Raw genomic sequence first — 22,223 nt, forward strand, 5'->3', positions numbered from 1 at the left:
CGTAAGGGGCGGCCTAGGACGGCGGTAGGCGGTACAAACAACCAACGATCCGCGCGGTCGCGCAGTAGTGACGTGGCACGCAGCAGGCGGTGAGGACGTGCGCGCCCCCGCTCCTTCCTCTTTCTTGACTCCATCTTCGCGGTTGCAGCAGCGGCGTCCGCGGGTAAGGTGAGACAAGGGGTGCGGCTGGGCCTGGAGCACGCGGTAGTAAGCGGTCTTTGAGCACAGAGGGTGCGGGGAAGGCAAAGGACACGGGCGATTCTGCGGCCTTGTCTCCGTTTTCATCCGGGTCCCTGACGAGCCCGGCCTTCCGCATGTGAGACCGCGCAGTCCTCTGCCCTGATTCCTATGCCCCGACCTTTCTCCTGGAACGCTCCTTATTTTCTCTCACAAGCCTTTCTTTCTTCAGTAGCCAACATGCAGCTCTTTGTCCGCGCCCAGGAACTACACACCCTCGAGGTGACCGGCCAGGAGACGGTCGCCCAGATCAAAGTATGTAAAGATCCTTGGTCCCACCTAACTTTGCCCTTTTATTCCCAGACCTACGGAGAAAGTCTGTCTACTTTTAAACATTGCCTCTCTTTTGCTTTTAGGCTCATGTGGCCTCACTGGAAGGCATTGCCCCCGAAGATCAAGTCGTGCTTCTGGCAGGCTCGCCGCTGGAGGATGAGGCCACCCTAGGCCAGTGTGGTGTAGAGGCCCTGACCACTCTGGAGGTAGCTGGCCGCATGCTGGGAGGTGAGTGCTTTTTCACTGAGTTAATGGAATGTTTGTAGTTAAACCGTATGACAGCTCATTTAGGGACATTAGAACATAGTGATACTTGTCTTTAACCAGACTGAGGTTCTCAGTGTCCCCACTAAATTCTCCAAACCTGGTGGTAGCCCACCTTTAATCTTACTTCTTGGGAGGCAGAGAGCCAGGCGGATCAAAGTCTGGTTTACTAGGTTCTCGGTATGCTCCTGTCTGTTCTGTATGTAGAACGATAGCTGAGAGTATGGACTTCTTTGTATATACCAACCTTCAGCGCTGAATAAACTGGTTGTGACTTGGAGATGGGAGCAACCATGGACAGCTATTTTGTGACCATTCTCTAAATCTATGCAACTCTGTTTCATTACTTGTTGGGTCCAACTTGTCATCAGAAAGCTCAAGAATTGATGGGGAAGAAGAGTTGTGTAGGGCATAACCTTGCTACTTACCTGATGCCTTTCTCCCACCCCCAACACAGGTAAAGTTCATGGTTCTCTGGCTCGTGCTGGGAAAGTGAGAGGTCAGACTCCCAAGGTGAGCCATGCGCTTGGTATTTGGACTTTGTTTCTTTTCTGTCAAAGCAAAGTGAAGACCTTTGGATTTCCTGTCTGTGTTCTCTTTTATGGAGAGGAGCCGGTGGGAAAGATGGCAGGCGTGGGAGAGGTCAACCAGGGTCTGATCAGTCCTTCCTTTTCCCAGGTGGCCAAACAGGAAAAGAAGAAGAAGAAGACTGGTCGGGCCAAGAGGCGAATGCAGTACAACCGACGCTTTGTCAATGTTGTGCCCACCTTTGGCAAGAAGAAGGGCCCCAATGCTAATTCCTAAGTCCTGTTGTGATCCTGCCACACTAATAAAGCCACTTTGCCCAGAATTTCTTATGCGTTCATCATTTGTAATGCTGTGGCCAATTTGAGGCTCACAAAGTGCCTTGGTCATCAGCACGAAGGCTGGCTTCAGAGTTCAGGGAACCTGCCTTTAGTTCCAGCACTTGGAATCTACATAGTGAGTTCAAGACAGCCAGGGCTACCTAGAGACCTCTCAACCAAGCAAACAAATGTACTAAAGAGGCGTTTGTGTTTAGAGGTAGCAGTGGAAGGGGGAGGGGTTTTGGGTAGAAGAGAATCTTCTGGATTTGGGTAGCCTCAAAAAGTTGAAAGCACAAGGAACATGGTTTAGAAACTCAGCTTTAGAAACTGGTATTGGCTGACTATCTTGGCATCTAAATCTTACCTGGCCTAATTTAATCACCACTGTGACAGACCTGATTAATGGTTCCACTCTCCTGGACTCCATTCTGCTCATCTATGTTTGTGACCTGCTTTCTTGGAATGTGGCATAATCATGGAGTAAGGCTGAGTTTGGACATTCCATCCATTCTCTCTGATGCTTTGAGACCAGTGTCTGGCCCACTGTAAATGTGACCATTCTGTTTTGTTCTATAATGGCTGTGAATGTGTCCCATATTCATGTGTAGGTAAATACATTCTTCAGGTCTGTTGTAGGCATGGAACTCCAGTTGTTAGAAATTAGAAACAAGTACTTGGTTCTTGAGACTCAAGGTCTCAAACTGCAGGCCAGGCTGGTTTTGAACCTCCAAAGTGCTTGTATTGGTATAAACACTCTATGCCTGAGTAGTACTCAAGGCAAAAATGCAGAAACTCATAACCTACTCAGACTCTGTAGAGAAAAAGTAGTACAAAACTAGAGATTGAGCCAGGAATAGCACAGGGGAGACAGATGGATCTGAGTTTGAGATCAGTGGTCTACATAGTTAAACCATAGCTACACAATGAAAATTAGCCATGGCTGGGCTGTAGTGGACTTGAATCCCAGCACTCAATCCCAGGCAGGGAGGCCTCTGAGTTTGAGGACAATCTGGTCTACAGAGTGAGTTCCAGAACAGCCAGGGATAGACAGGAACTTTTAACTTAAAATACCGGAAAAGAGGATAACATTTGAAACTTAAAAATATCCAATAAAAAAAAAAATAGTTAAGTGTGGTGCTGTACTGGGGTGGGGAATTGGCATTGTTTTCAGAAGAATGTCCCTAGAAAAAGCTTAGTGTGTGCCTCCTGTCATTCCAGTACTGGAGAGGTGGAGGCAGGAAGATAAATTCAAAAGCATCCCCTGCTATACAGGTAGTTTGAGGGCAGCCTGAGCTTCAGACCTTGTCTCAGGAAGCAAAAAAAAAAAAAAAAAAAAAAAAGCAAAGAAATCCTTAGAAGGTTACAGACGTCTAAGAGATGTGATTAATGAGACTGAAAAGGAGAGCTGATCTGAACTACAGAAATTTGACAATGTGACAAGTGGTCATTGAAGGTACAGATTCTACAGGCTTTGCCAGATAGCTTTCTGGTTTGTGTTGGTCCATTTTCCAGTATGACTGGACACTAATACAGTATTTCCGTCACAGGCATACCCTCCAGATAATCCACTAAGGCCTACCTCTCAATAGGCCTCATAATATTTAACAATGCAAACAATTTCAATACCGTCGGAGGGATGTTTTCCCTATTTGTATTGCTTTGCTGTGCTTTTGTTATTTGAGACAGGGTCTCAGGTAGGCCCAGGCTGGCCTTAATTTGATATGCTTGCCTGTTATGTATTTTGAGCTCCAGATTTGTTAAAAATGCCTGGTTTATTTATTTTTTTAAATTTATTTTATGTATATGAGTACTCTGTAGTCTTCAGACGCACCAGAAGAGGGCATCAGATCCCATTACAGATGGCTGTGAGCCACCATGTGGTTTGCTCACCATGTGGGAATTGAACTCAGGACCTCTGGAAGAGCAGTCAGTGTTTTTTTGTTTGTTTGTTTGTTTTTTTGTTCTTTGTTTCGGAGCTGGGGACCGAACCCAGGGCTTTGCGCTTCCTAGGCAAGCGCTCTACCACTGAGCTAAATCCCCAACCCCGCAGTCAGTGTATCTTAACCACCAAGCTATCTCTCCAGCCCCCTATTCATTTATTTTTGTCTGTTGTTGTTAGTAATATTTTGCTGGCCTTGTTTGTTTGTTTCCAAGATAGGGCATCACTATGTAGCTCTGACTATCCTGGGATGCACATGAACTCACAGAAATCAGCCTACCTTTGACAACCCGGTGCTGGAATTAAAGGTGAGAACAGCTACGCCCTGCTAAGACCCTGGTGTTTTTTGTTTGGTGGTGGTGCTTGGTTTTGTTATTTAAAAGATAGTTTATTTTTGCACAATTTGGTACAACCACAAAGAACAAACTGGGATTAGCGACACAGTTTTTCAGAATTCGGCGAGCCAACGTGTTGGGAAGAGCTTGGGCGACTTCTACGCTTGCCCAACGAGCTACTCTGGAGAGTTACTGAGAAGTCCCAGAAATGTGCCGAAAGGAAGCTTCCCCCGCCCTCCACGCACACAAAAGCGGAAATAACCAAAGAAGCGCCGGAAGTGGCGGAACTGGTACAGGACAAGCGGCACCAGTTTCCATGGAGCCCGCGGGGCTCTGCGGCTTCTGCCCGGCCGGGGAAGCGGTACCAGCGCGCTACACCTGCCCTCGCTGCAACGCTCCCTACTGCTCGCTCCGCTGCTACCGGGCTCACGGCGCCTGCGCCGAAGACTTTTACCGCGACCAAGTGCTAAGAGAGCTCCGCGGCCGAAACGCTTCGCCCAGTCGTCTGGCGGGCGCATTACGCCGGCTGCGTGAACAACGCGAGGCCGAGGATGAGCCCGAGGAAACAGGCCTCCGGCCCGGCACGCGGCCGGGCGGTCTTTCTGGACTTTGGGAACGTTTAGCGCCGGCTGAGAAGGCGGCATTCGAGCGGCTACTGAGCCGTGGCGAAGCCGGACGCCTCCTGCCTCCGTGGCGGCCCTGGTGGTGGGGCCGCGGCACCGGCCCACGTTTTCTGGAGGAGCTGGATGATGACGCGAGTAGAGATCTTGCGGAGCCGGAGCTACTCCCTGCGAGGACCGGGTTGGAGTCCGTGGATGATGCCGCTGCCGCTGGGGAGCCACTTGCTGAAGACTCCAGTGTCGCCAGACCGCCCGCAATGCCTGCCCGCATCCCAGCACTGGCCAGTCTGAGCCGCAGCCCTACCTCGCCACTGGTGCGCTTCCAGCTGCCCAATGTGCTGTTCGCCTATGCTCACACTCTCGCCCTATATCATGGAGGGGACGACGACGCGCTACTCTCTGACTTCTGTGCTACTCTGCTCGATGTTTCTGGGGCCCTGGGAACCCAGCAAGTCTTTCACTCTACAGAGGAAGCCCTGCAGGCCGCAGCCCACGTTCTGGAAGCGGGCGAGCACCCACCTGGGCCCCTGGGTACACGGGGTGCTATGCAGGAAGTTGCCCGAATCCTTCTGGGCGAGGGTCCTATCAATCAGAAAGGCTACACGCTGATAGCATTGGGGCACCTGGCTCAGACCCTGGGTCGAGCCCGGAAACAGGCTGTGGTTGGTGAAGAGCGAGATCGCCTTTACCGGGCTCGGAAGAAGTGCCAGTTCCTGCTGGCTTGGACCAATGAAAACGAGGCTGCTCTCACACCCCTGGCTCTAGACTGTGCCAGAGCCCACCGAGCCCATGCTGTGACAGTTGAGGAGATGGCAACCCTTACTGGGGAGCTAGAACGGCTTTGGGGAGGCCCAGTACCACCTGCACCAAGGATTCTCATTGAGGAGCTTCCTGGCTGAGCTGGGCATCCATGTCATTACATTAATAAAGATGTGTCTGCTCTGCCCAAATGTTGGCAGTGCCTTTCTTTATAGATGGTGCCCTGTCGTAAGCTTCTTTTGAAGTTACTGTATAGTTGAAGATGACCTTGAACTTCTGATCTGCTTCCCACCCCGACAGTGGGAGGTTACAGGTGTTAGCTACCTTGCGGATATGCAGTGCTGGATAGCAAAGGCTTCCTGTGTGCTACACAGGCACTCTATAACTGAACTACATCCCCAGGCCTGAAGTGCCCCTTTCTGAGGGTAACCAATTGTCTCACTCAGGCTTTTGGACCCACAAACCACTTTTAAGCTTTCATTAGTCAGCTAGTCATCCCCAAGCCTCAAGTCACTGACCCCAGGATAGAAGAAAAACAGCAAAGGTTGAAAACATTTATTCAACAGGGAAAAATTTCCTTCTGGGAGCAGTGGCTCCCTCTTGCTTTCAACGTTCTTGTTTTCAACGTGCTGAGCATCCCTGCCGAGTAGAACTGGTTCTGCTTCAGTAGACATACGGTATGATTCGGTAAGGCACGCGCTTGCAGTATTCCTGCCAGGCACGGCCATACTTTCGCAGGCACTGCTGCTCATCTCGGGCCTCGCGGTGCACCAGCAGTGCAGTGAAGTAGAGCAGGTAGAAGTAGGGCAGCAGGTGGGACAGCCCTGTAAGGAAGGGGCTGCATGGTCAGCCATCACGATGAGCACCGGTTTATAAAGGCTTTCACAGCTGATGGCACATGGGGTGTCAGGCTTCCTAGGCCCTGGGTCCACTCCAGTAACTGATTAGTCCCCACACCAGGCACACCGACCTACTCCAAAACCCACTCACCACAGGGCAAGGACCAAGCCAGAGCCATGATGAGGTCTCCCAGGTAGTTGGGGTGTCGAACCATACCCCACCACCCAGACACCAACAGCTGCCTCCCCGTGGCAGTAGGGATGGTCTCAAGACCTAAAGAGAGATAGCTAATGAAATGGAACCACAAAGCCTTGCTGTTTCATCTCACCCATGACCTAAGAGGCCCACTTACCAGCCACACTGGGGTCAGAAGGATTCTTTCTGAATGTATTTTTCTGGGAATTGGCCCCTCGGAAGATGTAGTAACCAACAGCTGAGGGAAAGCATGAGCAGATGGTGAGATCCAGGCCTTTTGCCTAAGTCTACCAAAGCCTGTCCAAATCCCAGGCTGTGCTATGATACCCAGGAGCCAGTTCCCAGCTTTAGAGGAGCATCAGAGCCTGCGACTTACCTGATGGGTACTGAATAAAGTATGAATGAAAGGGGAAGGGGAAATGAAGGACCCTCCTACTGACCCTTAATGAGGCAGATGAGCAAGGCCATGGGCAATCCCAGAGGCTGTGGATGGTACAACAGGAACTGGGCCTGCAGGCTGTAGGTGAATGGTACCCAGGCCAGGTCTCCAAAGACCAGCATGAAGCCAAAACCATCATGTATTATGTCCATGGTGGTGAGAACAGACTCCTGCAGGAACATGACCCAGACACTGGTTTAGTCCAGATGACATCCTCAGGATCCCCTGCTTGCCTCCTGCTGTCCAATCCAGCCTCACCTCATACCAGAGGGCATCACCCACATACAGCAACTGGAAGCCATTGACCAGCCACATAGCCAGTGAAGGACTCCCCCGAAGCTCCGCCTCCTGCATCAGCAGGGCCAGGTTAATGAAGACCTAAGGGAAGTGGGGACAGGGCCACTGTCTGAATAGGAGCATCCGAGTAGAACAGTACCAACCTCTCCCCTCCTTTGAGCTGTCTGCTAACATGTTGAATGGATCCAGGTTCTGTAGTCTCGAGACACTGGATTGCAAGTCTGCCTTAACTTAAAACCCCTGCTTTTGAATCTGAGCTTTGTCACTCAGGCAGAATATGTATCTTTGCTAAAGCTCACTGTCCCACTGCCACTGCCATGTGAAAAACAGAAATAATCAGGGCTCTGCCTTGAGCTCTTGTTTGAAAATGAATATGTAGAGATAAGGATTGGCTTGTTATGAACCTAAACTTTGCACCCTCCTCTTCCTCCTTTTTATAATAAGACAGGGTTTCTTTGTGTATCCCTGGCTGTCCTGGAACTTCTTCCATAGACCAGGCTGGCCTCGAACTCACAGAGATCCACCTGCCTCTGCCAAAGTGCTGGATAAAAGTGTGCACCACCACTGCCTGGCTTTGCACCCTTATTTTATTAGCCCCAGTGGTCTGACTAGGGTAGCCTCTTTAGAAATACTGATGTAGTATTTTCCTTAACAAACAAAAATAAAAGGAGTCTCACTAAGTCGCCTTGGTTAACTTGGAACCATGCAGACCAGGCTGGCCTTGAATGCAGAGATCTGCCTGCCATTGCCTCTGGAGTGCTGGGATTAAAGGTGCACCCTACTATACCCAGCCCTCACAGATAATCTTAGAGTGAGAAGATAACCTTATAGTCTGGTGCATACGTGGGCAGGCCAGTCTCCAAAGTGACTCATGGAGGGACTAGGCCTGGTGTGATTACAGTAACTGTAATCCTGGTTACTTGATTAGCTGAGGGAGTGGAGGGGACCTTGAATTTTGAGACTAGTCTGGACCATCCTAGTGAGACCTGTTTCAAAACAAACCAAACCCTAACTCAGATTCAGAGGACATTAGCACTCCTGCCTCTGTATAGGATATCCTTTATGGTGATCGCAGGACCTTGCCCTTTGGAGCTCTCCAGCCACCAACCAGGTATGTATGATCTTAAAACAATGAGAGCTGGTGTGTTGTCAAGGTCACCAATGACAAACAGGGTATTAAATCTCAAAATCCCCAGAGGCAGCTGCCTTGTTCTCCAAGCCTCTTCCTAGTTGTCTTTGAAGTCAGTTTTGTACTTGGCCACTATATTCAAAGCTGCATGTGCTCTCCCAGCTCCCTGCCTGTTTTGCTTCCCCCACACAACCTGCCATCACTGTCATGCTATATAGATTGTTTTGTGGTGCTAGGGTTGCAACCTAGGGCGGCTTTATGTGTGCTAGACAAATGCTCTTCTCTCTCTTCAAGATTTGGTATTAAAACCCCTCTTGGTCTTTTTTTTTTTTTTCTTTTTTTTTGGAGCTGGGGACCAAACCGCTGAGCTAAATCCCCAACCCCTCTTGGTCTTAATATTAAAGCAAAACCATGGGTTCATAGCATAGCAACATATTGGCAAATGAATGAATGATTGCTGTCCACCCAGCAATGCTAGCCCTCTACTCTTCTCCTTGCCCAAGACCAGCAGAGTTAAGTCCAGCATACCCAGCCGATGAGGCCAGGTCGCAGCTCACAGAAATATTTGAAGTCAAAGGAACCGAGGCGAGGGTTCAGCTCCCGTCCGAGAAAGAAGTCATACACAGAATTTCCTGGAGAACAACAGAGAGTGAAGCCACAACGGGTAGGCATCCCACCTACCTCACCCCTATCTCACTGGGACCCTGCTCACCTGAGTTTCCCCCAGGAGCCAGGGCTGAGGCAGGAGCTACCAAAGCCTTTGCATAGAGAAGGAGGCTGAAGATAAAGCTGGTGAGAGTGGTCGCAAAGGCCAGGGGCAGGAGCATTCCAGGGAGTGCCCCCAGGGGCAGCCCAACTGACACCCCTAGCCCCACCAACAGGGCTGTTAGCACCAGAGCCTGGAAACCTGAACCACAACACAAAGTGAGCTCTGGGGTAGCTTGCATACTTCCATGGCCAACACACACATACAAAGTTCTGGGCCTGGAGCCGAGTAACAGCAAAAGAGGTGGAAGTACAGCCAGATTCCCATAGGGAACATGTCATCAGAGCTAGTCCATAAACCTCCCACTACCCTTGGACCCCACCCCAACCCAGATTGAGGGAGGAGGGAAAACCCCAGGCACCATTAATAGGGTAGCGCAGGCGACTCTTGTCCTTCAGTTCCAGCCCCTCGGCCACCTGCGGGTACAGGGCAAGTTTAATAAGGGCTGGACCTTGGTCCAGACTTCCCTGCACCCTCGTGTGTTAAAACATAGCGCACACCTTGCGTGCAGGCAGCAAATAGAGCGCCACCTGCAGGCCGAGCCAGATGAACAACAGCAGCAGAGCCCGTGGGCTCCACAGCTCCTCCAGCCCAGGCAGATAGGCTGGTAGGGCCAGGAGGCGCGCCGGACCCGAGCGGGCCGCCAGAAGCAGGTGGAACATGGTGGCAGGCAGCAGGATCAGCATCGCCGTGACGCCTGGGAAGAGGGCCACTGTGTCGCGTGACTGCTCCCCAGAGCGCTCTCAAGTCCACAGGCGCCTTGAGTCACCTGCCTGCTTAGCGAGTTCCCAGCGCCATATTCCTACCCTGATTTTCTTCTTGGTCCTCTTACCTCTGGCATTCCCAAAGACCATCCTGCTCTGCCAACTGTCTTTCATTACACAAACTCCCTGCTGTGCAGCCGTCAGCACACAGTCCTTCCTCTCCCGCAGACACCCCGCCACCCGCGCACCGGATCCTTCTGCCAGACTTCCCAAAAGCCTTCTAGACCGCTCGTATCCTACCCTACTCCCGTTAAGTAGCATCGGTTCAGCCACCTCCCCGAACCTTCCCATTTACCCAACGGCCCCCCGAATTCCAGTGGGGCCTGGGAGGCCTCACGAGAAGCCATGATCTCTCCTTTGCCGGGAAACAATGGTTCACAAAGTCGATCAGGGAAACACAGCCCACCCCATCCCAATGGCCTGGCTACGCCTCTGCATCAGTCCCCGAGGTGGAAAAGCTGCTGCTCAGTGATCTTTAAATGGACGCGCCCTCTGCCCACCCTGGGCCCAGCACAGTAGCCAATCAACGCTGGGAGGCGGGCCCCGTGCTGGCGCCTCAGAAGCTTAGGCACTGAAACCCAACCCCCGGCAGGTTCCGCCCCTGCAGGCAAGAGGAAGGAGGAGGACACATAAATTTATTAGAATGGTTCACAAACCCGCCAGCGGGGAAGGGCCTCCAGGGTGAGAACAGGGCACGGGGAGGACAGGGCGATAAGGCTGCTCCGGGACTCGTCAGTGGATTCTAGCCGCGCTCGCAGATGACCTCGACAACACTGGGTTCCATGGGCACTGGGTCGGGACAACGTAGGGCAGCTGAGGCTACTACTTCGTCCAGCAGCAGGTGCACTAGCTCCTCATCAGCCACAAAGCGCCACAAATAGAGCTGCAGAAAGTGGCAGTCCACCTGCACCTGCTGCAGCCCGAAGCGCCCAAAGGTGCGCAAGCGCACACACTCCAGTAGTGTCTTCAAGCTGATTTTAATAATGCCAGTCAGCACCGACACCTGTAAGTGAACAGATATGGATGCAGCTCAGTGACTGAAGGCTTTGGGGGAGGAGCATACATCCAAATTCTGAGCAGAGGCAAGGGAGAAAAAGACAGAAATGTCTAGGGCTCAGGTAAGGAGGGAACAATCCAATGTTGCCGCCATGAAGGAAGGGAGCAGATAAGCCCCAATATTCAGATCAGAGATGGGGACAGCATGAGTATGATGGGCAGGAGTCACCACTGAAGAAATGGAGGGAAGAGTTCCTGAGCTTGGGCTGCTGTGAGGCAGAGATCCAGCAATGCCTGGAAACCCCTGAAGACTCAAGGCTATTTTGGAGAATTGAGTGAGAGCAAAGAAGCCTTGAAATCAGCATCCTGATGGACAAGGTGGTTTTGCCTTGGACCACCTAGAGATAGGGACTAGATAGAATGACCATTAGTTAAGCTCAGATTGGGTCCTAGGGCTCCCTGGATTGATGTGGGAGCCAACCTTCCCCCTGGGACCTAGATGAGAAGGTACTTCAGACCTTATTGAATTCCACAGGGCTGAACACATCGATTCGTTCAGAGAACAGCTTCTGAATATTGCTCAAGAGGTTTGTGTCCATCGGAGCACTGGAAGGGGGAAGGAAGGAGTCAGAGACCATTCTGCCCACCCTCTCTCTTTTGTCTATCTCAGAGAGGCTCCCTCCTAGCCAGACCTGGGTGTGTAGCTAGGTGCATAGCGGCCCTGCTGCCGGGAGCTGCTGTACACAGAGAAGGTCCTTTTGCTGGAGTCACTGCTCTGGGCCTTGCGGACACCCTCTTCATACAGGAGCCCCACCTGGTGGAGAAAAGAGGTGCTGCAAGGCCAGAGCATGGGTTACTGACAGAAACTTCCCTTATCTGCTTGTCGAATCATAGGTATAGTCACCACTTACACTCGGGAATAGAACAAAGGCAGGGCAAAAACTAATCTGAAACCCGATTTTTCAGCCCACCCCTACTTGAGGTTTTTGGGGGCTCTTGACCTGCAGACTCCCTAGGGATGAATTGGGGGTTCTAGTGGCACAACACAGGTACAGTACAGCCAGACCCTTTGTCTTGGTCCTTGGGGAGCCGTTATCCAGGAGCCCAGCATGCCTGAGGCAGCACCTGTACATCAATAGCTGTAGTGTCCTCCACCACACGCTTCATGACAGCACGCACGTTCCGGGGCTCCAGAGTACTGAGCCAGTCCCGTGTCTCCACACTCTTGCGTAGCATCTGTGATATGACCAGGCCTTGTACCTTCACATAGTGTGTCAGCAGCCGCCGTGCTGTCTCTCTGGCCTCTGCACACAGTGTGCTCACAGGTGTAACAGGAGACTGATCCTAAGTCGGGAAAGCAGAGGACAGAGGTCAGAGGTACTAGAGACAGATCAGGAGCCACCGCCAATGAGAAATGGAGGCTGAGATGGGTGCAGACCCCCAGTCTGGTTCTGGCAACAGGAGAATATCAGCCTCCTGTGTTCCCAGCATTAGTGCTCTTTCCCTTCTCCTGAGCTACTTCACCTGCACCAGAAACTGTTCATCGGTGAGTGTGAGGATGTAGGAGATGGTGGCTGTCTCATAGTCCAGGCAGAGGCGAGAGAGCAGCAGGAGCAGGGCAGGTGGCGTGGCACCTCCCTTTTCCCCAGGGCTGTCACAGAAGCCCTGGGCTGTCTGACACATGGAGCGGATGAAACCCACGATGAGGCCCTCACGGACTCCCTGGCTGCAGAACTCACCCTGTGAAGGGAAGCCCAGATCCACTACCAGTCCTTTCTTGTAAGCTGGAGAGGTTCAGTAAAGACAGGGAGAGCCCAGGGCTGTTCCTTGTTCTTTGCCCTAACCCTACTCTAAAGGACAGCCCCACCCTGCTTCCCAGCCTCACAGGTGGTAAGTGGCCACAGTGAGGTCCCTGGTACCTAGCTACATAGCATTTTCCCCTCCAGGCTAGCTCCTGAGAATGTAAATCCACATGCAGCGTACTTGGGACAGTACCAAACACTAGTAAAAGGTGCTGGGGAGGCCAGTCAGAAGAATGAATAGTCCAAGGGCAGACATACCCTGAAGTAGGGCTTATTGGAGAAGGAGACCTCCTTGGCGGTGAAGAGATGCACAGAGGCCAGTGAGGCCTTGATGTGGCTCAGAATGGAGCTGGCCACATTGGCCAGCAACTCAGCCAGGCTGGGGCCCTCCTTCCCAGCTAGGCGAGGTGCTGCCAGGGCCTGGCGAACATCTGTCAGGCAACTCAGGAAAGCAGCCTTCAGACCCTGCAGATGGTGGCTCAGGCGCTCCCGGGCCACTCGCTCCACAATCTCTGTGGCTGACTCTGAAAGCCCAGCGGCAGCCAACAGCGCCCCAGGTGCTCGCAGGCGCCGGTGGAAGCGATCTAGTGCCCGCACCAGCAGTGAGTTGTCACTGCCACCCTGCTCCTGGGCCAGCCGCCGCTCAACCAGTGCAAAGTAGCGGCCACCCAACTCCTGCGCGAAGGCTGCCAGCTTCTCTGCACCAGCAGGGCCCTGAGCGGCAAACAGCTCCTGGTAGGCCGCTGCCACCTGGCAGAGGCCACCCACAAAACCATTGCCACCACGGTCAGTGAACTCTAACACATCAGGTGCGGGAGGGGAGGGCCCCAGCTCGGTCTCCAGGCTGCTCAGCTCTTCTTCCAGGCGACCCCGAGCGTGTGCCAGGAACTCCTCACACAGCTCCTCAGCGGGCTCGCCTAAGGCCAGCAGCAGCTCCACGCACTCAGCCTGCTCCGGGGCACCTGAGCAGCCTTCCCTGTGGTGACAGAGATGCAGTGAGAACAGCTTGTGGGCTGCAGGGGGAAAAAAATGTGGGGAGCACTCGATGTGATTGGAGAACAATGACCAGGCCCGGAAACCACACCTGAAGCGCTGCCGCAGCTGCTGGGCCAAGCGGGCTGTGATGACCTGGCAGTCATCCTGGATGGCGCGGAAGGAGGGCAGGTGCTGGTACTGCTGCAGCACGGCCCTGGCACGACCCTGGTAGCGCACAGCCTGCCCGTAGGCACCCAGCTCCACGCACTTGGTGAGGCGCGAAGGCAGCTCGAACAGGAACTGCAGCTTCCGCAGTAGTGCATGGACCCCTAGAGGACAGGAAGGGCACGTGAGCTGCAGAGCTCGGTGGCTGGCTCAGGGCCTGTCCTGTCCAGAGCCTACCTGCTAGCTTGGTGATGCGCTCGTGTCGGTCCTGTAGTGTGGCGCTGATGCGTGCGCTGAAGTTGGTGATCACTGCCATGTTGGTGGCCAGCCGGTCCATCTCGTCTTCCATCTTCCGGAAGTCATTCTTCATCTTCCGAATGGTGTCTAGAAGGGCAAAAGCCGCAAGGGGGAAATGAGTGATCTGAGTGAGCTGGACTGGGGCTTGGCATCAGCATACATAGACAAGAAGGCTATCGTGTTGGTTCAACAAACCCTCTCACCCCGTCCCTGGTGTGGAGGGAAGAGAGTGAGACTACTTTTTAAATCTTTTTTAAAAAAATATTTTGTTTTATTTTTATTCATTTATTATATATAAGTACACTGTAGCTGTCTTCAGACACACCAGAGGAGGGCATCGGATCTCTTTACAGATGGTTGTGAGCCACCACGTGGTTGCTACTCTTTGAGAACCCCTAGAAGTGAACCCAGGAACAGGTTTCTGGCACCAATCTCTCCCATCAGACAGTATCCAGATCCCAACAACAGCCAGACACTTTGCAGGGCCAGCACTTCTTTGATTCATTGGAACATAAGCTCTGCACAGGCGGGGACCACCTGAGCACTCAGTCCTGGAATGCTCTCGGCACACAGCAGGTCAGATTATAAACTTGCTCACTCAGAGCTCCTTGTCATATGGTCCAGATTGTCAGTGGACTTCTAGAACATACTGCATCTTCTGTAAAGTCCTTCTCCTTTCAAATGCCTAAGGGCCTAACCTAATACTTTTAACTGTCTCTGTGTCTCTTCTCTTCAAATCCCATTTTAGAAACCATGTTTACCTTTCTGTTGCCAATTCTATTATGCCATGCCTACTGGCCTTCTCTTACCTCCTTCTTTTCATTGCCTGAACATCAACAATTTGAATGAACTTCTGGCCATTCTTGACTGGTTGCTTACGTCATTAATCCCACCTATTCTTGCCTCTGGTCCACATCTCTTGACCATCACCTGGCTGTCCCTCAGCCTTGAGCCCTGCCCCATTCTGTAATCCCACCACAATCCTAACTCAAGTTGAACATTTATTTTCATTCTGGCTTTTTGAGACATGGCCTCCCTATGTAGCCCTGGCTGGCCTGCAACTTGTTATTTGGACCAGATAAGTCTCCAATTTACTGTGATGTGCCTGTATTTGCCTCCGAAGCAAGAGCTGGAATTCTATTTAAGCACCACCAATTCAATTTAACTTATTTATTTATTTATTTATTTATTTATTTACTTATTACATATAAGTACACTGTAGCTGTCTTCAGACACACCAGAAGAGGGCATCCGATCTCTTTACAGATGGTTGTAAGCCACCATGTGGTTGCTGGGAATTGAACTCAGGACCTCTGGAAGAGTAGTCGGGTGCTCTTAACCGCTGAGCCATCTCTCCAGCCTTCAATTTAACTTCTTAACTTCTTCCTTTTTGAGACAAGGTCTTACTGTAGTTCTGACCTGGAACTCTGTAGACCAGGCCAGCCCCAAACTCACTGAGGTCCTTTTGCCTCTGCCTCCCAAGTACTGGGATTAAAGGCATGAGCCATTCTGCCTGGTTTTCACACCTATTTTTTACTTCAAAAACATGAAAAACATGGGGCTGGAGAGATGGTTCAGCAGGTAAGAGAACCTGTGGCTCTTACAAAAGATCTGGTTTTCTAGCACCCAAATGGTGACACACAACCATCTGTAAGTCCAGTTCCAGGTATCTGATGCCCTCTTCTGGCCTCTGCTGGCACTACATGCATGTAGTACATAGACATACACTACACTGACAGAAGCACCACAGACGCACACAGTGCACCCACATTTTTTTTAATAACAAAAACAAAAACAAAACCTGCAGATCTAACACTTGCAAAACAATGAGATTTCTATTTTTTTCACAGAGAAGTTGGTTACCAATAGTGAAGAGAATTCTTTTTTTTAAGAGATATGTTTATTTATTCTATATTAAGTACACTGTAGCTGTCTTCAGACACACCAGAAAAGGGCATCTGATCCCATTACAGATGGTTGTGAGCCACCATGTGGTTGCTGGGAATTAAACTCAGGACCTCTGGAAGAGCAGTCAGTGCTCTTAACCACTGAGCCATCTCTCCAGCCCGTGAAGGGGGCTCTTTACATCAGCCACACAACACATGAAGCAAAAACATTCACACTGTTCCTTTCCCGTAGACACAGAGCTTGAACCTAGGGCATCTCACATGCTAGGTTAGTGCTCTACCACTGTGCCACAGCCTTAGCCCTCACCTTCTTTTTGATTTTAAAGTTCAACAGCAAAGACAATTATTATAAAATAAAAATGCCAGATATAAGTTATATGAGGAACAGAACTGGGAGAAGGGCTGTCCTGAGACAGCCCAGCCCTCAAGGATCAGCCTGACAAGACATTGTAAACACTGGTCCCAGGTAAAGTCCCAGGCCAATAAGGACTACACAGATGGCACTGTCTTAAAAAACAACACAGCCAGGTGTATGGTTGTAGTGGTGGCAGCAGAAGTGAATGCCTTTAGTACCAGAGCACCAGGAAGGCAGAAGCAAGCAGATCTCTGAGTCCAAGGCCAGCCTGGTCTACAGAGTGAGTTCCAGGACAGCCAGAGCCACATGAGAAATCCTGTCTCAAAACTTAGCTCCCGGGGTTGGGGATTTAGCTCAGTGGTAGAGCGCTTGCCTAGCAAGCACAAGGCCCTGGGTTCGGTCCCCAGCTCCGGGGAAAAAAAAAAAAACAAAAAAACCCCAAAAACTTAGCTCCCAACCACACCCCTCAAAGAAAATGCCATAATGAAACACATCTCTTTGCAAGTTAACTTACTACTTTTTTTAAAAGGTATAATTCAAGGCTGGAGAACTGGTTCAGCATGTCTGTAACTCCAGGATGTGACATCACACACACACACACACACACACACACACACACACACACGGATGGACGGACGGACGGACCCGGGCAGTGGTACACATGCCTTTAATCCGAGCACAATTGGGCAGAGGCAAGAGTATCTCTAGGAGATTGAGGCCAGCCTAGTCTACAGAGTGAGTTCCAGGAGAAAACCTGTCTCAAGAGAAAATCAATTAAAACACATTCATTTTCTCCTCATTTTTTTCTTTTTGAAATAGCATCTCACTATGTAGCTCTGACTGGCTCAAAACTCTACCTGCCTCTGCTTCCTGAATGCTAGGATTAAAGTTGTGCATCACCACACTCAGTCTTGTCTGACATCTTCTGCATAATGTAACTTGGTTCGTCTCACTTTTTTAGCTAACTAACACTGTTTTTGGGTCACATCATTTATTCATCCATTTACATAGTCAACAGCTATTTAGATTGCTTCTACTTTTTGACTAAAAAAATTGTGTATGAAGTTCCATGTGAACATGTTTTCAGTTTTAATTTGTGTATGTATACATGTGAGCACATACAGAGGCACACATAGTATATGGACCTATGCATATCTGTATGGGATGTACTCGCCACGAATACAAACATGGGAGGTCAGAAGTTGATGGTAGGTGTCTTCCTCATGTGTGTGTGTGTGTGTGTGTGTGTGTGTGTGTGTGTGTGTGTGTGTCTGTGTCTGTGTGCACATATGTGTGCAGGTGGCCACAGAGGCCAGACAGAGAGACGGATCCCTGTAAGCCAGAGGTTTAGGTACTTGTGAGCTGCCTAGATCTGAAGTGCAGTCCATCTCCCCAGTCTTCCTCAGCCTTCCTTTTACAGACAGGGCTTCTCAGTGGCCTGGATCTTGCCATCTCATCTCAGCTGGCTGGTCACCCAGGAGGCCCAGAGACACCCCTGCTCCACCTCATAGACTGAGGCTTCAGATGTGCCTTGCCACACTCTTTTCTGTTTGTTTGTCTAAGACAGGATCACACTATGTATTCCTGGCTCACTCAGAACTCAGAACAATGCTGGCCTCAAACTCAGAAAGATCTTCTGCCTCTGAAGTACTAGGGTTAAAGGTATGCTTTTCTTTTTTACATAGGTGCCAAGAATTTGAACTCAGGTCCTCAACCTTGCACAATAAGCACTTTACCCACTGAGCCTTTCCCAGCACCCTCACTTGTTAGGATTTGATATGAATGCTAGGCAAGTGTTGAATTTGCAGCAATCCTCTTGTCTTTGTTTTCAAAGTGCAGAGATTACAGGAGCTGCTTGTGTGTGTGTGTGTGTGTGTGTGTGTGTGCACATGTACACACATACACACACACAGTAATCATATTATATAATAGTAATATATTATCAGGAATGGAATTGATGCTCTTGGGATAATTCTGTTAGCCTTTTGAGGGCTGGCAAAGCTTTTCTGCAGGAAGATACAGCTCTGTTCCCACTGCTATGTTATCAGGTTATATATCCTCCACATCCCATCCAACATGCAATACCACTAGGAGTGCAGAGAAGTCATACCTCCTTAATTGATGAGGCGGGACATCTTTATAGGAGCTTGTTTTTCATTTGCATTGGGGGGGTGCTGTGTACACTGAGCAGCTATGCATGGCATATTACTCACATTGAGGTCAAAGGGCAACCTAAGGAAGTTGGTCTTCTCACTCCACCACATGGGTCCCAAGGACCAAACTCACCCCAAGCACCTTTACCTGCTGAGCCATCTTAGCTGGAAATCTGAAGGCAGCACACCCTGTGTCTGTTTAGGAGCTCACTGTGTTTTTCCTTATCTAAAGGGGCTCTGAGCAGTGCACAGGCATGCAGCTTTCAGCTCCTGAATCTGTGAGCTGTTGCCTTAATCAATCAATTTTGGGGTGTGCATTCAATAACCATCCCTGTCCGACAGAGATTAGTGTTCATGTGGTTTGTGGGGTGACTCCTGGACGCTAACAACTGCTATTACTAAATCTTAAGGAGTGAGGACCTAGTCAGAAAGGAAGGGAGTGGGCTGGAGAGATGGCTCAGCAGTTAAGAGCACTGACTGCTCTTCCAGCAACCACACAGTGGCTCACAACCATCTGTAATGAGATCCGATGATGCCCTCTTCTAGTGTCTGAAGACAGCAACAGTGTGCGCACATACATAAAATAAATAAATAAATCTTTAACAAAAAAAAAAAAGGGAAGGGAGTGACAAGTTTGCTATTAAGGCAGACTGACCAAAAACAAAGGTTACCACTAATAAAAATTTTCTAAAAAATTTCAATGACTCTTAGATGGCTTAGCACAGGTAAATGTGCTTGTCATCAAGCCTGATAACCTGAATTCAATCCCTGAGACCCTCATAGTGGAGAGTGCAGACTGCAGAAAGTTATCTTCTGACCCCTACACAAATGTTGTGGCCCCACACATGCATGTACACAAAAGCTAAAGCACACTGAGACATCTGGGTGCTTCCTATGTGCTGCAGAGAAACTCTTTTTATTCTTCCCAGCTCTGGTCCTTAGGACAACCCTCCCACAGGAGTCATCACTTCAAAGGCAGTGGATTAAGGTTGGGACCCAACTGTAATCTGGGTCTCTTTCCTCTAATCCCTGTTTTTCTCAGCACAGGATGTGGGGTGGGGAGGTGTAAGACTGTGAGGAGTGTGTCCCAATGGGATCACCTGTAGCTGAGATGAACTTGTTGTAGTTCTCATAGACAAGGGTCTGCATGTCGCTGTCTAGAGCCCGGATCTGCCGCACCATGTCCGTCTCACTGTCCATCAGCTGGGCCAGAGGACACTCTCTACGCAGCTAGAGAAGCAGGTAGTAACATTCAATGTTAGTGCTCACTCATGTCCCCCTGCCTTGCTTTCCGAGCAAGACAATCCTGATCCCATCCTTATCAGGAATTCCACATATGGAACCTCTACCATACTTCACAGGTTACCAGGTTAGACCCAATTTGGGATTTGTCTTCAGGTTCAGCTTAAAATCGACCTAGGCCCAGCCTAGCACCTGTCAGAGCATGGCCACGCCCACTACCCCGGGCCTATCAAAACAGCAATGAAGACCTCAGGCTCAGTATCACCTCAGGTCAGTCCTAACTGGCCCAGGCTTCCTTATCCTCCAGATCTGCCTCTATTGCCTAGTAAGGACTGTCCTCCTCTTAGGAACTCTCGCTCCCGTCACCACATCAACAAAATCGGGGACATGATCTAGGGTCCAGTATATTTGGGGTCTGGACCCGCCCTACTTCGCACACACACCTTGTCCAGATAAACTTCCGGGTCGAAGTGCGCCCCATTGAGATCTGTTGGGTCTAGAGGGTCAGACCCAGCGGAGTGCCCCGTCGCCTCCCCTTCCGAGAGACCGTAGTAAAGCTTCAGCATCCCGTGAGCCTTCCGCCGACGCTCCGGAGCGTCTGCCTCGGAACCTTCTGGGGAATCCCCAGGCCCGGACCCTAGGCCAGGCCCCACAGCTGCCGCGGCCGCCATAGCTCCAACCTCAACACAAGGGGGTGAGACAGGGGAGGGAAAGGAAAGCACTTCCGGGGACCATAAACTTGTGATACCAGGCGGTCCTTCAGGTGAAATGTCCCTCTGCAGCTGTAGGATATGTGAGACTAAAGTTCCGTCTTGCGTTTGTTCTTCTGGAACGCAGCGGTTTCACTGAGGTTCCGGCTCCTTGAGCTTCTGTGATTTTGCTATGGTACATGGGCGAACCGTGGCGAACCAATCCTGCATCCGCACGGGAAAGAGACTCACGGAAGATAGAATATGCGTCACAGGCAGTCTACAAGGTTCAAGTGCCCGTTCTTTAGCCTGCAATATGACTTTAACGAAGTGTTTCCCAAGGTCCTATCTCTAAGGAGTCATTCAATATGAGAAACTCTATTCTACTTAGAGAACAGGTCCTGTTAATCTTAAGAAGTTGGTGGAATGTGATACATGAGCAATTGGGATTGAGGATAATTCTTAAGTTTTAAAGATGTAGGCATAGAGACGAAGCTGTTAAGAGAGGAGGGAATGAGGTCAGATTGGTTTATGCTGAGTTAAATAGAAGAAAATGAGACTTTACTAATAATGTACGTAAACGTTACCGAGGATAGGCTGATAGGGTGCTGAGCTGCCAAACACTGACTACCATCTGTTTTTATCTGAAAACCAGAACGTAAAAAAAAAATCTAAATGATATAAATTTTATTTATTTTTTTTTCAAGACAAGAGTTTCTCTGCTTAGCCCTGACTGTCCTGGAACTGGCCTGTAGACCAGGCTAGTGTGAACAACTGCCTGTCTCTGCCTCCCAAAAGTTGGGACTAAAGCCATGTGATACCACTGTCACCAGCTCCACTGCCAAGGAAAAACAGTTCTGAATAGTATTAAAATTAACTTGTCATCCATCTGTCCAGCCCCCAGTATTTATTGTTTTTAATGTGTATTTGTGTGTGCAGAGGCCAGGGGCCAAAAAGTGTTGGATACCTCAGAGCTGTAGTTACAGCAAGTTGTGTGAACTGCCCACCATGACACTGGGAACCAAAGTGCACTACACAAACTTCACCATGAGCCATCTTTCCACCTCAAGCTCCTTTCTGTCTTTCTTTTCCCCCTTTTTCTTTGATACAGGGTTTCACTGTGTAGCTTTGGCTGACCTGAAACTGACTATTGTAGACCAGACTGGCCTCAAACTCGGAGATCTGGCCACCTCTGCCTCCTGAGTGGTAGGATTAAAAGTGTGTGCTACTATGCCCAGAGCCCACTTCTTGACCTATCATTTATGGCTGCTTTTGTCACAGACTAAATGGCTCAAAAAACCTAAAGCATGGGGTTGGGGATTTAGCTCAGTGGTAGAGCGCTTGCCTAGCAACCGGAAGGCCCTGGGTTCGGTTCCCAGCTCTGGAAAAAAAAAAAAAAACCTAAAGCATTTACTCCCTTGGTCTTGAACTAAAAAGTTTCTTGACTTCTTGTTCAGTGGGCTATTCAGAAACTATACATTTGCGGATTTCAGTCCACAGAGCTTTGAGAAAGTGAATTTGAGCTAGAGAGATGATGGTTTCACAGTTAGAAGCACTTGCTATTCAGTTCCCAAGTTCACAATTGTCTGTAACACCCTGGGGGATTCAATGTCTTTTTGGCCTCCATGGGGAGCAGAAATACATGTGCACGCAGGCAAAGTACTCATACACCCCCCCAAAAATAAAAAGCCAGGCACGGTGATGTGCATCTACCTAGAACATTGGAGGGCAGAAGTGCAGGAGTTTGAAGCAGCCTGGCCTACATGAAAACTGTCCCAAAGGCTGAATGAACAGCAAAAGGGCTGGAGAGGGCTCAGCAGTCAAGAGCAGGTTCCTGAAAGCTGTCCCCTGACCATCACATACGCATCGTGGCAATGCTAACACTCTCACTTCACCCACACTAAAGTGAATGAGGCTAGACATGGTGGCACAATCCTTTG

General features: G+C 50.1%; 4 protein-coding genes and 1 non-coding gene across 15 annotated transcripts; 2 read left to right on the plus strand and 3 right to left on the minus strand.

The window, feature by feature from the left end:
• The first annotated feature begins 24 nt into the window (after positions 1-24).
• Positions 25-1,624, plus strand: Fau (FAU ubiquitin like and ribosomal protein S30 fusion). 10 transcript variants are annotated; one of them, XM_063287976.1, is made up of 5 exons: positions 57-163; positions 413-492; positions 594-738; positions 1,232-1,287; positions 1,453-1,624. In XM_063287976.1, exons 2-5 carry the CDS (start codon positions 418-420, stop codon positions 1,576-1,578), a joined length of 402 nt encoding a protein of 133 aa, XP_063144046.1. In that variant the 5' UTR covers positions 57-163; positions 413-417; the 3' UTR covers positions 1,579-1,624. The 10 variants fall into 10 exon arrangements, with proteins under 10 accessions (XP_063144036.1, XP_063144026.1, XP_063144046.1 ...); NM_001012739.1 differs by having other exon boundaries at positions 109-168; positions 410-492; NM_001160232.1 differs by having other exon boundaries at positions 109-168.
• A 2,555-nt stretch (positions 1,625-4,179) lies between these two features.
• Positions 4,180-5,461, plus strand: Znhit2 (zinc finger, HIT-type containing 2). Its single transcript, NM_001107574.1, has one exon. The coding sequence runs from the start codon at positions 4,210-4,212 to the stop codon at positions 5,410-5,412; it is 1,203 nt and encodes a 400-aa protein (NP_001101044.1). The 5' UTR covers positions 4,180-4,209; the 3' UTR covers positions 5,413-5,461.
• Positions 5,462-5,812: 351 nt separating this feature from the next.
• On the minus strand, positions 5,813-10,168 carry Tm7sf2 (transmembrane 7 superfamily member 2). 2 transcript variants are annotated; one of them, NM_001013071.1, is made up of 10 exons: positions 9,998-10,137; positions 9,439-9,635; positions 9,300-9,354; positions 8,885-9,079; positions 8,701-8,804; positions 7,005-7,124; positions 6,748-6,916; positions 6,465-6,545; positions 6,263-6,385; positions 5,814-6,096 (listed from the first exon to the last, which is right to left on the minus strand). In NM_001013071.1, exons 1-10 carry the CDS (start codon positions 10,047-10,049, stop codon positions 5,936-5,938), a joined length of 1,257 nt encoding a protein of 418 aa, NP_001013089.1. In that variant the 5' UTR covers positions 10,050-10,137; the 3' UTR covers positions 5,814-5,935. The 2 variants fall into 2 exon arrangements, with proteins under 2 accessions (XP_038964368.1, NP_001013089.1); XM_039108440.2 differs by lacking the exon at positions 9,439-9,635 and having other exon boundaries at positions 5,813-6,096; positions 9,998-10,168.
• Positions 10,169-10,316: 148 nt separating this feature from the next.
• Positions 10,317-20,304, minus strand: Vps51 (VPS51 subunit of GARP complex). Its single transcript, NM_001416313.1, has 10 exons — positions 20,038-20,304; positions 19,453-19,582; positions 13,878-14,024; positions 13,585-13,804; positions 12,759-13,476; positions 12,223-12,438; positions 11,824-12,042; positions 11,391-11,512; positions 11,217-11,304; positions 10,317-10,705 (listed from the first exon to the last, which is right to left on the minus strand). Exons 1-10 carry the CDS (start codon positions 20,263-20,265, stop codon positions 10,445-10,447), a joined length of 2,349 nt encoding a protein of 782 aa, NP_001403242.1. The 5' UTR covers positions 20,266-20,304; the 3' UTR covers positions 10,317-10,444.
• Positions 13,791-13,891, minus strand: Mir6315 (microRNA 6315). Its single transcript, NR_106683.1, has one exon. It is a non-coding gene; the product is annotated as a microRNA 6315 (primary transcript).
• Positions 20,305-22,223: the final 1,919 nt, after the last annotated feature.

Source organism: Rattus norvegicus, chromosome 1 (genome assembly GCF_036323735.1).
Source record: "Rattus norvegicus strain BN/NHsdMcwi chromosome 1, GRCr8, whole genome shotgun sequence".
Classification (NCBI taxonomy): Eukaryota; Metazoa; Chordata; class Mammalia; order Rodentia; family Muridae; genus Rattus; species Rattus norvegicus.